At 28.3% G+C, this 12,376-nt stretch overlaps 8 protein-coding genes across 8 annotated transcripts; 4 read left to right on the top strand and 4 right to left on the bottom strand.

Annotated features, from left to right (window-relative positions):
* Positions 1 to 346: 346 nt before the first annotated feature.
* On the top strand, positions 347 to 2,338 carry VID30 (glucose-induced degradation complex subunit VID30; the record flags this gene model as incomplete). The annotated part of the gene is made up of 1 exon (XM_011277808.1): positions 347 to 2,338. The coding sequence occupies one exon, from the start codon at positions 347 to 349 to the stop codon at positions 2,336 to 2,338; it is 1,992 nt and encodes a 663-aa protein (XP_011276110.1).
* Positions 2,339 to 2,534: 196 nt separating this feature from the next.
* On the bottom strand, positions 2,535 to 3,065 carry BN7_1548 (uncharacterized protein; the record flags this gene model as incomplete). Its single annotated transcript, XM_011277809.1, has 1 exon — positions 2,535 to 3,065. The coding sequence occupies one exon, from the start codon at positions 3,063 to 3,065 to the stop codon at positions 2,535 to 2,537; it is 531 nt and encodes a 176-aa protein (XP_011276111.1).
* A 340-nt stretch (positions 3,066 to 3,405) lies between these two features.
* BN7_1549 (uncharacterized protein) lies at positions 3,406 to 3,957 on the bottom strand (the record flags this gene model as incomplete). Its single annotated transcript, XM_011277810.1, has 1 exon — positions 3,406 to 3,957. The coding sequence occupies one exon, from the start codon at positions 3,955 to 3,957 to the stop codon at positions 3,406 to 3,408; it is 552 nt and encodes a 183-aa protein (XP_011276112.1).
* An 820-nt stretch (positions 3,958 to 4,777) lies between these two features.
* Positions 4,778 to 6,901, top strand: ATM1 (ABCB family ABC transporter ATP-binding protein/permease; the record flags this gene model as incomplete). Its single annotated transcript, XM_011277811.1, has 1 exon — positions 4,778 to 6,901. One exon carries the CDS (start codon positions 4,778 to 4,780, stop codon positions 6,899 to 6,901), a length of 2,124 nt encoding a protein of 707 aa, XP_011276113.1.
* Positions 6,902 to 6,961: 60 nt separating this feature from the next.
* Positions 6,962 to 7,258, bottom strand: BN7_1551 (uncharacterized protein; the record flags this gene model as incomplete). The annotated part of the gene is made up of 1 exon (XM_011277812.1): positions 6,962 to 7,258. The coding sequence occupies one exon, from the start codon at positions 7,256 to 7,258 to the stop codon at positions 6,962 to 6,964; it is 297 nt and encodes a 98-aa protein (XP_011276114.1).
* A 220-nt stretch (positions 7,259 to 7,478) lies between these two features.
* BN7_1552 (NMT1/THI5 family protein) lies at positions 7,479 to 8,525 on the bottom strand (the record flags this gene model as incomplete). The annotated part of the gene is made up of 1 exon (XM_011277813.1): positions 7,479 to 8,525. The coding sequence occupies one exon, from the start codon at positions 8,523 to 8,525 to the stop codon at positions 7,479 to 7,481; it is 1,047 nt and encodes a 348-aa protein (XP_011276115.1).
* Positions 8,526 to 9,489: 964 nt separating this feature from the next.
* BN7_1553 (uncharacterized protein) lies at positions 9,490 to 9,858 on the top strand (the record flags this gene model as incomplete). The annotated part of the gene is made up of 1 exon (XM_011277814.1): positions 9,490 to 9,858. One exon carries the CDS (start codon positions 9,490 to 9,492, stop codon positions 9,856 to 9,858), a length of 369 nt encoding a protein of 122 aa, XP_011276116.1.
* A 602-nt stretch (positions 9,859 to 10,460) lies between these two features.
* On the top strand, positions 10,461 to 12,059 carry BN7_1554 (uncharacterized protein; the record flags this gene model as incomplete). The annotated part of the gene is made up of 1 exon (XM_011277815.1): positions 10,461 to 12,059. One exon carries the CDS (start codon positions 10,461 to 10,463, stop codon positions 12,057 to 12,059), a length of 1,599 nt encoding a protein of 532 aa, XP_011276117.1.
* Between the last annotated feature and the right edge of the window lie 317 nt (positions 12,060 to 12,376).

Below are 12,376 nucleotides of genomic sequence, written 5' to 3' on the forward strand. Positions count from 1 at the left end.
AAAAAAAAAAAAAATTTAATTCTTAAAACAAGATAAAATTGATTAATTTTTAATATATTGAAATACTTTACACTTTATACTAACATTATAGCTCATTTATGGCTTCATATACCCTCCTAACTCCCACATTTCCCTTGTTTTCTGTGTCAAATATTGTAAGTTCAAACTTTTCCTAGTCGCGAATTCCCATTACAATTAATATTCTCATGACATCAAATTCAAGGGTGGCACAATTCACAACAAAACAAAAAATCAACTAATTTTATATCAAATCAATTGGTAATTTCAGTGCTTTGAATCATAATAAGGATACGGTACCATAGTCAATTCATACTGGTGTGACATAATGGATTCCATCAACAACGAAGACGAAAAAGGACAATTTTATTTGCCTTCTTATCTTTTAAAGACAACTTATGGGGAAAAACTTGAAAAAAAATTATCAACTCCAATTAAACAAAAAAATGATCATTCAATAACTAGTAAACTAAGTGCTCTGGGGATAATGGGGAATATGCCATCTAGATATTCAAATGCTGATTATGATTCTGAATTGGCTTCTATATTTAGTGGTTCAAATGCAAATCAATCCAATACCTCAATTCATCATGATCGTGCTGGTGCTATAAGCTCAACAAGTGCTGGTAATGATTCAGTCATTGATGATGATATCCATAGTGATGATCCAATGGAAGAAGAGGATGAAGAAGAGGAGGATGAAGATGAGGAAGGGGTTCATAATATACATTATGGTGATGAAATGGATGTTGATTTTGAAGAAGATGAACATGATAATGAATTACGTCCAACTTTTACAAGTTCAACAGGAAGTGGGACAGGCTCTGGCTCTGGCTCTGGTCCTGTAACTGGTGGTCCTGGAATAATTAGAGGTAATAATAGAAGAAGAACAAGAACAAGATCTTCTCAATCAAGTAATCCAAGAAAAAATTCTAAAACTAATAAATTACATTCTTTATCAAATGGTCAAAATCCTTTGGGGAACTTTAAATATTCATTACCAACAAAATGGGAAAATTCAACAAATAAATCATTACTTGTTAGTAATAATGGATTAACATTGAAAATTGATCAAAATGGTAATAATAATTCACCAACTTCATCATCATCAATTTCTAAAAATTATGATCATTTAGTTACAAAAACAAATAATTCAATTCCAATTAAAGTTGGAGTTTTTTATTTTGAAATTAAAGTTTTAAGTGTAACAAATAATAATTTAAAAAATAATTCAGATATAACTATTGGATTTATGAATTCAAATTTAGTTAATGTTACTAAAATGCCAGGTTTAGAAATTGGTAGTTATGGATTCAATGGATCAGATGGATCAATAATTTGTTCTCAATCTGCAAGTAAAAAATATAATTGTAAATTTGGTCAAGGTGATATAATTGGATGTGGTGTTAATTTTTCTACAAAATCTATATTTTATACTAAAAATGGTGTATTTTTGGGTAATGCATTTACAGATATAAATAAAGAATTAATTCCAATTATTGGTTTAAAAAATGGGAATTCAATAAGTTCAAATTTTGGTTCAAATGAATTTATTTTTGATATTGATGGATATATTGAAGATGAAAAAGTTAAAATTTATAAAAAAATTTTCAATTATACTAAGAAATCAGATAATGCAATTAATAAAATTAATACGCATACTGATAAAGAAATTCCAAATATTTTACAAAATTTAGTTAGTTCATATTTTAATCATTTAGGTTATATTGATATTTCAAAAACTTTTTTAAAAGAAATTAAAAATGAACAAATTGATGAATCATTAATTAAAAATTTTAATAAAATTGAAAGTATATCAAGTATTGATGAAAATAATTTAAAAATTCGTCAACAAATTAGAAAATATTTAATTCAAGGAGATGTTGAATCTTCAATAAAATTAACAAATTTAAATTTCCCAAAAGTTTTTGAAAATAATTTAGAAATTTTATTTCAATTAAATTGTCAAAAATTAATAAATTTTATTAAATCAGGTGAATTAGATGAAGCAATGAAATTTGGTCAATCATTAAGATCAAATTATGAAACAAATGAAAAATTTCAAGAATCTTTAAATGATATATTTAGTTTATTAGCTTTTGAAAAACCTGAAGATTCAGAATTTGGTTATTTATTATCAAATGATTGTATTTTAAAAATTTGTGATGAATTAAATTCAGAAATTTTAAAAAGTTTAGGAAAATCAAGTATATCAAATTTAGAAAAATTAATTAAACATAATAAATCTTTAATAGAAATTTTAAATGATAAGAATCAATTAGATTCTTTATTAATTACAAGTGATGATTTTGGTTTATAATTTTAAGTGCTATATAGCTGTGTTTATATGTTTTGGTTTGGATATAATGATTGTATGATTTTGTTTAAATATATCGTTCGTTAATTTACAATTGTAGTGATATCATATGTGTGTAATAAATAAATTGATAATAAATAGTTTAAATAATAAATAATAAATAATAAATAATAAATAGTGTAAAATGATAAAATCGACTCTAACCACCATCCAACTGACCAACCAATTCTTCATGAATCTTTTCACTCAATTTTAAAGGACCATCAACATTAACAATTTTATAAAAATCATTAATTTGATAAGTTTCATTCATAATTCCCCCCTCAGAATCAACTCTAACATAACCAAAAACATCTTCAATTTCAGGTTGTCTTTGATAATTTGGAATTTTTCTTAGATCATAAACTGGTAAATGTTCATCAGCATAAGAATTACTTTCTATTGAATAAGTGAAATCATCATGAATATTATCTTTGATAACTTGATGTAATAATTTTAAGAATTCAGGGTTTGTTGATATGAAGTTATCAGAGTTTATTACCAGGTCTGGAGATTCTGGATTTTTTGAATAAAATTCACCAATTGATAAAGAATCTGGATTTTTAGAGAATGATAACAAATGTTTATTTGATGATTTTGGATGAATGAATAATTGATCTTGTTTGGCATAAGTTGTAATTGTTCTTCTCAATTGACGAGGGATTGTTTTCAATGATTGTCTTAACATCATTTTTAACAATCAATTAGTACCTTGGTTCTTCCAATACACTCAGTTTCCATAAAGGAGTTTTGCTATTGTTTATATACTTTCCCCAGATTTAAAAGCAAGTATAAAAGAAAATCGCGGAAATTTTGTTTATGTAAGCAAAGATTTGTAACTAATAACAATTGAGTGTAAAATTATGTTTATAAATGGAAAGTAAAAGTTATAATGAGCACTGTATAGCTTTTCATATTAATTGAGAGGATTTCCTGGCTTTTATCTGGTGGTTTTAACGTATTTGAGTCACATTATAACATTTCAACAATTTCATTTATTCTTTATATATACAAGACCATCAATTCTTAGATCATTTTGACTCTTTTTCAATTCTTTCCAATAAATTATCAACTTTTTCACCTTGTTCATAATCAAAAGCATAATTCATTAACCCAACACCAATAGCAATAGTTAAAACACCCCCAAAAAGACCTTGTAAAACAATAGCAGATACACCCTTTTGAGGTTTATCAGATCTTGGACCCCAATTACCATAATAAATATAATATAATGATTGTTTCTCCTGTGTGGTTAATTGATGCCAATCACCACTTGTTTTGGAATTTAAATAATCTATAACATCTGCTTGATCTAATTCTTTCATTTTGGACCATCTTTTATCTAGGCCTTTTAGGTCCGGGATGACTTGATGAGAAAGAGACCGTATTACATGGAGGTTTGTAGCATTTCTATTTCTTAGCAGTACTGTTCTCTTGATGATTTGTGAGTTCATATTGGTTCTCTGTTCTTCTGTTCTTGTAAGATTCTGTTGATCTGTTCTTCTTTGATAAATTTCGTTGAAGTCAATTTTATTTTCATTCGCGATTTGATTTTGAATTATTTGAACACGTAAAGAAACCATCAAATCAAATCAAATCAACACAGTCAAACCACAGAATATCTAATCACAATGGGTGCAGCAGAGTACGACGCATTGAGTATCGAGTACGCCAACTCTCCTGTATGGAAAAATCCAATTGAGTACGGTTTAAACGGGTTCCTGGCCGCTATTTTATTATTCGTTGGTATGTAATATTAGATATCATCAAAGTTGAACATATTAGGTACTAACACTTATTCAAAGCTATTTCATTCATTTCATTCGGTGTGCTAAGTGACAAGTCATCATTGGGGAACAGTATAAGATTCATTGTCTTGAGTATCTTTGGTTCATTCTTCTTAGGGTGAGTATTATGGTATTATGAGTATTATATGGTATTATGAGTATACTAACAACTGGTTTTTTTTCAGTTTTGGTAGTGTTTTCTTGTCAAATTATTTTGGTGTTTACGTCTAGAAGCTTCTGGTTTATCAAATGTACAATATTTAAATGAAGGAATTGATCAATTTGTAAATATTATAATAATCTGTTGATACCTATACCAATTATCATGGGAATTTTATGAAAAAACCACCTACAACCCCCGTTTAAAAACTAAAAGAATCTTCTCATCAACCACTATAACCCTATGACCCATTCCATCTACAAACCATCTTTCTCAACCCAATTCTACCTAAACTTTCTTCATAAACTTATAAACTGTGTATATAATTTCTGCTCGGAGCCACAAACGGTATCCGCGATTTGTCGATAATAATTAATAAGGTGGAAATTTGATTATCAATTAAATTCAACATTCAATTCAAAACACTGATTGAAACTCAGATAATTTCTGTTAGTGATGATTGGGTTCAGGAATCCCAGTACTGTGTTGAGATCATTGGGCTTCCCATCAAATTTGTTGAAATTGAAACCACAAGTACAACATCAATTAAAACCATCAAGATGTTTCAATTCTTTATCAAAAACTCAACATCCATCAAAATTAACAAATTTATCAATTTTTTCGAATAACAAATCAATCTTATTAAATAAATTCCATTCAAATAGATTCTTATCAACTTCATCACCATGGAAAAGTATATTAAAGGGTAAAGTCAGTTCCAAACCTGTAGTGGATCAATCTGAAAAATTATCACAATTGAAAATTATTAAAGATTTATTAGCTTATTTATGGCCAAAGGATAGATTTTCATTTAAAGTTAGAGTTGTCATTGCATTGTCTTTATTAATCTTAGCAAAAGTGTTGAATGTTCAAGTTCCATTCTTCTTCAAATCCATTATTGATGGTATGAATATAGATTGGACTAATCAAGTTGGTACTGTCACGGCAATTATTGGTGGTACAATCCTTGCATATGGTGGTGCAAGATTTGGTGCTGTCTTATTTGGTGAATTAAGAAATGCAATTTTTGCAACAGTTGCCCAATCTGCAATTAGAAACGTTGCACAAACTACTTTCAAACATCTTTTGAATTTAGATTTAGGTTTCCATTTATCAAGACAAACTGGTGGATTAACTAGAGCTATTGATCGTGGTACAAAAGGTATTTCTTATGTTTTAACAGCAATGGTTTTCCATATCTTACCTATAACTTTTGAAATTTCAATTGTTTCAGGGATTTTAACTTATAATTATGGTGCAAAATTTGCAGCTGTTGCTTTATTAACCATGATGGCTTATTCTATATTCACTATAAGAACTACAGCATGGAGAACTGGGTTCAGAAGAAAGGCAAATCAAGCTGATAATCAAGCTGCTAGTGTTGCATTAGATTCCTTAATTAATTTTGAAAGTGTTAAATATTTTAATAATGAAGCTTATCAGGCTAAAAAATATGATAATGCATTAGCCAAATATCAAGATTATTCAATTAAAATCGCTACATCATTAGCCTTTTTAAATTCTGGACAAAATTTGATCTTTACAAGTGCATTAACTGCAATGATGTATATGGCTGCAGATGGTGTTGCAACAGGTGCATTAACCGTTGGTGATTTAGTTTTGATTAATCAATTAGTTTTCCAATTATCAGTTCCTTTAAACTTTTTAGGTTCAGTTTATAGAGAATTAAAACAATCATTATTAGATATGGAAACTTTATTTAAATTACAAAAAAATGAAATTAAAATTACAAATAAACCAAATGCATTACCATTAAACTTAACAAAAGGTGAAATTAAATTTGAAAATGTTACATTTGGTTATCATCCAGATCGTCCAATTTTAAATAATGCATCATTTACTATACCTGGTGGTGAAAAAGTTGCCATTGTAGGACCATCAGGTTCAGGTAAATCAACAATTTTAAGATTAGTTTTCAGATTTTATGATATTCAATCAGGTAGAATTTTAATTGATGGACAAGATATTCGTGAAGTTGATTTAGATTCATTAAGACAAGCAGTTGGTGTTGTCCCACAAGATACTCCATTATTTAATGATACAATAATTGAAAATGTTAGATATGGTAATTTAAATTCAACAGATGAAGAAGTTTCACAAGTTATTAAAGAAGCTCAATTAGATAAATTGATTAAAGATTTACCTGAAGGTTTAGAAACTATAGTTGGTGAACGTGGTATGATGATTTCAGGTGGTGAAAAGCAAAGATTAGCAATTGCAAGATTATTGCTCAAAAAATCACCAATTACATTCTTTGATGAAGCTACAAGTGCCCTTGATACACATACTGAACAATCATTATTAAAGACTATAAGAACAATTTTTAAACAACATGAAAATACGAATGTTAGTATTGCTCATAGATTAAGAACTGTGGCTGATAGTGATAAAATTATTGTTTTAGATAAAGGTACAGTAAGAGAAGAAGGTGATCATTATTCGCTTTTGGCAAAACCAGATTCTTTATATTCAGAATTATGGAATATTCAAGAAAATTTAGATCTTGAAGCTGCTGAAAAGGAAGAAGAAAAAGAAAAAGAGAAAGAAGAAACAAAATAATTTAAATTTTTATGATAGATAATGAAATATATATTCAAAATATAAAAAAATGTATTGTAGTTATTGACTTATATCAACAATATCACCGGAAGCTGTTTGTTCAACTCTTTCCAAATCATCAATATTAATAACATAAGCAACATCACCTTCTTTCAATTCATCGAATTTTTCAGACCAAGGTTTATTTATTATCAATCCATTGATATTAGTTTCATTAAAAAGTTGAGATATATAATTTGGTTGATTATGATGATCAACTAAAACACCACCTTTAAATACTTGAATTGGGATATCGTATTCATCGTGAGTTGGTATGTTTATTAATTTTATAAAACTGTTTTTTTGTTCAAATGACATACTGGAAACTAAGGGTCTATGGTTTATAGAGCTCTCAAGGATAATTTGGGGAAGTCATTTGTTTTTATGGATATAGATTTAACAGGGTGTTTTATATCTTCGGGTAAATAGGCATATACTACGGTTAAATGAAAATAAAAGTTAATATAATAAAGATTTCATATATTTCAATAAACTTTAAAAACTACCAGTAGTTCTGAGTCAAGGAATAAAAGAGAGGTTAAGCCTTTTGAGCAGTTGGAGCTAATGAAGATAAATCTAATCTTCTATACCCACCACAAGCTTTACATTCTTCTTGATGTTCCAACATTAATTCTTGAGCTTTAGTTGGATCACTAACTTCTTCAGGTTCAGGCCATGATAAATATTCATTTGAATAATTTGATTTATAATCTTCAGGTAAAATTTCTAATCTTTTACCATAAGCTGTGACTTTTCTCCAATCTCTATGAACGTTATATAAAGAATCTGAGAAATAAGCAAAACATCTTTCAAACATCTTGGAAGATAATTGATTTGCTAATTCTGGTTTAAAATCAATATATTCTTCCCATGCTTGTTTTGGTTCACTTAGAACATAATCAGTTGCCTTCTTGATAGCTTTTAAGAATTTTTTAACTTTTTCAGGATTAGCTTCTAAGAATTTATCATTAACAATGTACAATATGGTACAGAAACAACAACAACCTAATTCAGCTAATTTATCAATTCTAAGCATCTTAGCATCTGAGGAAGGTCTACCTATTTCTTTTAAATATTCTTCTAATTGAACTTGTTGAATACATTCAATACCAATACCTGCATCAATTTTACCTTCAATAATAAATTTTGCAACATTCATACCACATCTAACTGCAGTATAATCATCTGGAGTCATACCATAATGTTTTGTTAATTCATCAATTTGGATTTTACCAAATTCACCAACATAACCAATTCTTTTACCCTTTAATGAAGTAAAATCTGGTGTAATACCTGAACCTTCCAAATATAAAACACCAGTAAAAGGTTCATCTAATAAAGAACCAACAGAAGTGACTGGGAAACCACGAGCTTTTGCAGCTAAAGTATGAACCATAGCTTTTAAACCCATATCAATCTTACCAGATCCAATTAATTCAGTGACATCTGAAGGATTTGATGGTTCCAAGATGGAAATATCAACACCGGCTTCTTTGAAATAACCTTTCAATTGAGCGATATAAATTGGGATATGATATGGTGTAGCTTGCCAATTTAATAAGAATGAAATTTTTTCAGTAGACATTTTTGTTAATTGAACTTGATGATGATATATAAGTAGAGAAAGTAAGTATAATTCAAAGGATTTAATCACTTCTTATATATCATTTCCAAGACTCAATTGAACAATGGAAAGGGGTAATGAAGGGTATTCGTTATGCACTAAGAATAACATTTAGTACAAACCACGAGATGATTTATGTCAAAATTGCTATTATATTCACCCTTCGATTGACTAACCAAGGTTCCAAGGAGCACATTGATCCAATTACTTTATAAATCAACTCAAATGAAAGAAACACTAGTGCATAATTCATATAATTCAGTGTAATGCCTTAAAGATGAAGATTAGAAACCATTTGATACATGTACGCTTTCTAATGTATAGCCAACCTAATGAATATCAATATCAACATATTTCTTCATGATTTATGCTGTTATGATGGACTTTATTTAAATGTTCTTGTGTTTCCTGTGGTGTTGAGCAATTTGTTGATTTAATGTATGTTTGCATTAAGACATCTTGGGGCATAAACCTTTATCAGGGTTTAATCAAAGTCAGTGTAAAGGGAGGTAAAAGAAGGGAAAGAGTCAATTGAGGTGGTAATAGAATATTGATTGACTTAGTGTTCTTTAATACTCAATATAATATGGTCTGATAGCTGATTCTTTACCGTCTTTACAAAATTGTTGATTTAATGTATGTGAATATCCTGTCAAACTCAATTACGAGTATCGGGCATAACTAAGGTGAGACAAGTACAACAACTAGTATTATAGGGCAGTCTAGAGACTATTTGTGATATGATATATTTACTTTCTATCATGTACAGACTCCCTACTATTCAGTATATTCCTATAGTCCTTTAGTAAGTTGATGGTTTGTATGGAAATTCGCGTGATCTGTGCTTAATGGTTGTTTTCGCTTTAAACGCATTGCAAATTCCTCCTTCAATGGTTCTATTGACCGTAATCAAACCCATCATCTAATGAAGTTCCTCTTGAGCTTACTCTCACTGTGCTTAGCTGGCTGTTCAGCACTAGAAATCATATATGAGGGTTTTTTCTACACAGGACCAGAAGAACTAAATTCTGTTCGAATTATAAATGAAACTGTTTTTGGTCCAAATGATGAAGAATACTATTTAGATGGTGTTGGAAGATTTATTATTCAGAATAATACTGATGGAAGTGTTCATTATGACTTAACTGAATTAGCTCAATCTGAAAACCTTGATATGGAATTAGCATTGGGGACTTATTTAATTAGAGCTGCTGCTGGAGGTGCTGGTGGATTAATTACTGCTAAAGTTTGGCCACCAAGACAAACTGAAGATGAAATTGAGGAATCAAAATAATAAAGAATAATAATAATAATGATAACTGATACAATTAATAAAGTGTAGTTTTAAACAAATGAAAAGGGTATAGTTTACTGCGCGTGAATATCATGTGAACACAGTATAATGTTTATTTGAAATCAATAAATTGAAAAAAATGTCAATAAAACTTGGATTAAATTGGTTTAAAATGGATTAAAATGGATAATCAATATCACATTGACTTAATTTACACTATCAACCATTATAAACCACATCATATCACTTTATTAACACAATAAATCAACAATTTAAATTTCATTACTAATTAAACTATTTTGACAGCTGTAAAATATAACAAATTACACATTGAAATATACAGCTTTTAAGAAATTTTTCAGGTATTAAATTAATTTTATTTCCAATCAAATACAAAACTGGTATAACAATGGTATAGAACACTGGTATCAAACTGGTTCACTGTAATTAAGACAATGGATCACAATGGTTCTAGTCGGGATATCTCAATTGATGCTTTATTCAACTGTAATTGGTGTTATAACTATAAAATTGTCTTTATATCCATTAAATATTGGAAAGATTATATAGTATGATTGATATTATTAAGTTCACAATTAAATATGTCAATATCTAAATCAATTAATAAATTACAATCAATAATCCCCTTGAACAAAAGAAATAAACTCTTAGTTTATACAATAATATTACTAAATGTTACATTAGATAATATAAACGTTTCAGGTACATTAACTTCAATTTTTTCCATATCAAATCAATTCAAATCTTCAACAACAACAACTTCATGGGTCCTTGCCTCATATGCATTAACTTTAGGGGCATGTATCATAATTGCAGGTAAATTATCAGATATTCTTGGTGCTCATAATATATTCATCTATGGTTTATTAGGACAAAGTTTGATGGCTTTAATAACTGCTGTGATTGATGATCAAATTATTGTTTTAATTGTTTTTAGAGCATTACAAGGTATATTTGCTTCAAGTTTAATACCATCTGCTTTTGCCATAACGGGGAATTATTTCCAAGATAGTACAAAAAGTTTATCAAAAGCTATTAGTTTATTATTAATGTCAATTACTGCAAGTTTAGGTGTTGGATTAATTCTTGGTGGTGCCTTTTCAGAAACAAAGATTGGTTATAAAGGTTTATATTATTTTACATTTTCATTGGGGTTTATTTCATCTGTTATTTTATGGTTTTATGCTATACCAATAATTCCAACTAAAGAACATGAAAAATTAAGTATTAAAAATTTAGATTTTGGTGGTTCTTTGCTACTTGTTATTGGATTAATCTTGATGATTTTAGGTTTAACAGAAGGTGGTGAATCATGGCATCATCCAAGGTCATATGTACCTTTAATCATTGGTGGGATTATAACCATAGGTGTTATATTATTTGAAATGGTTTATATTCAAAATTTCAAAAATAAAGTTGATAAAGAATTAACAATGAAGGATGAAGAATCATTAGAACAATCACTCAAGAAAGACTGGAGATATAAACTAGAATTATTATTCCCAGGTGAAGTTATAAAAATCCCAAATTTCCCACAATACGTAATCACAAGTTTTCTTTATTATATGAGTTTAATAAGTATAATGACAACAAATATTCAATATAATCAATATGTTCAATTAGATTCCCCTATAATATGTGGATTAAAAGCATTACCTATATCATTAGGTTTATTATTTGGTTCATCAATTTATAAACATCATATAGTTAAAAAAATTGGTATAAGATTAGTTTATACAAGTTCTTCAATAATTATAATAACAATGAGTATATGGAATTCTTATTTAAATTTCCAATCTACAAACTCATATTGGAAATATGAATGTTTTGCAATGTTTTTCATTGGATATGGTATAAATCTTTATTTTCAAATATTATGGAATGATTATGCTTTAGATACTCCATTACATTTACAAGGTGTTGTCTCGGGGATTTTCCAAACTTCAGGACAGATTGGGATATGTTTTGGGAATACTATTATTTCTACTATAAATGGTGATATTAAATATGATGAGAATTGGGAGAATAGATTAGAATTACATGATAAATTTAAACAAAATTTTTATTTGGTTTATGGGGCTTGTGGATTAGCTTTTTTTGTGTTGTTAACTGTTAGAAATGGTAAGAAAGTTGAACAAGTTGAACCATCCGGTAACCAATCTATTGAAGACACTCCATAGAACTAAACTTAACTATTTATTAAACAATATATAAATCCTTTGTTCTTATTAAAATTCCTTGTAAATCCGGTATATGTATTACATAATCTCTGACAAAGCGACACGAGTCATAATTAAACGTTTTTTTATTTTATTTTATTGTTTTGAGGTGTTTGAATATTTACGAGTAAAAGAAGTTTTTGATTCTTTTTGATTCTTTTTTGGTGGTCAAAGTGAATTGATTGAGTGGTTTATTGGTGGTGGTATTACGGTTATTATTGGTTATTGTTATATTATTGTTACAGGTTATTTGGTTATTTGGTTATAGGTTATTGGTG

This window comes from Wickerhamomyces ciferrii, contig 00033 (genome assembly GCF_000313485.1).
Source record: "Wickerhamomyces ciferrii WGS project CAIF00000000 data, strain NRRL Y-1031 F-60-10, contig 00033, whole genome shotgun sequence".
Taxonomy (NCBI): domain Eukaryota; kingdom Fungi; phylum Ascomycota; class Saccharomycetes; order Phaffomycetales; family Wickerhamomycetaceae; genus Hansenula; species Hansenula ciferrii.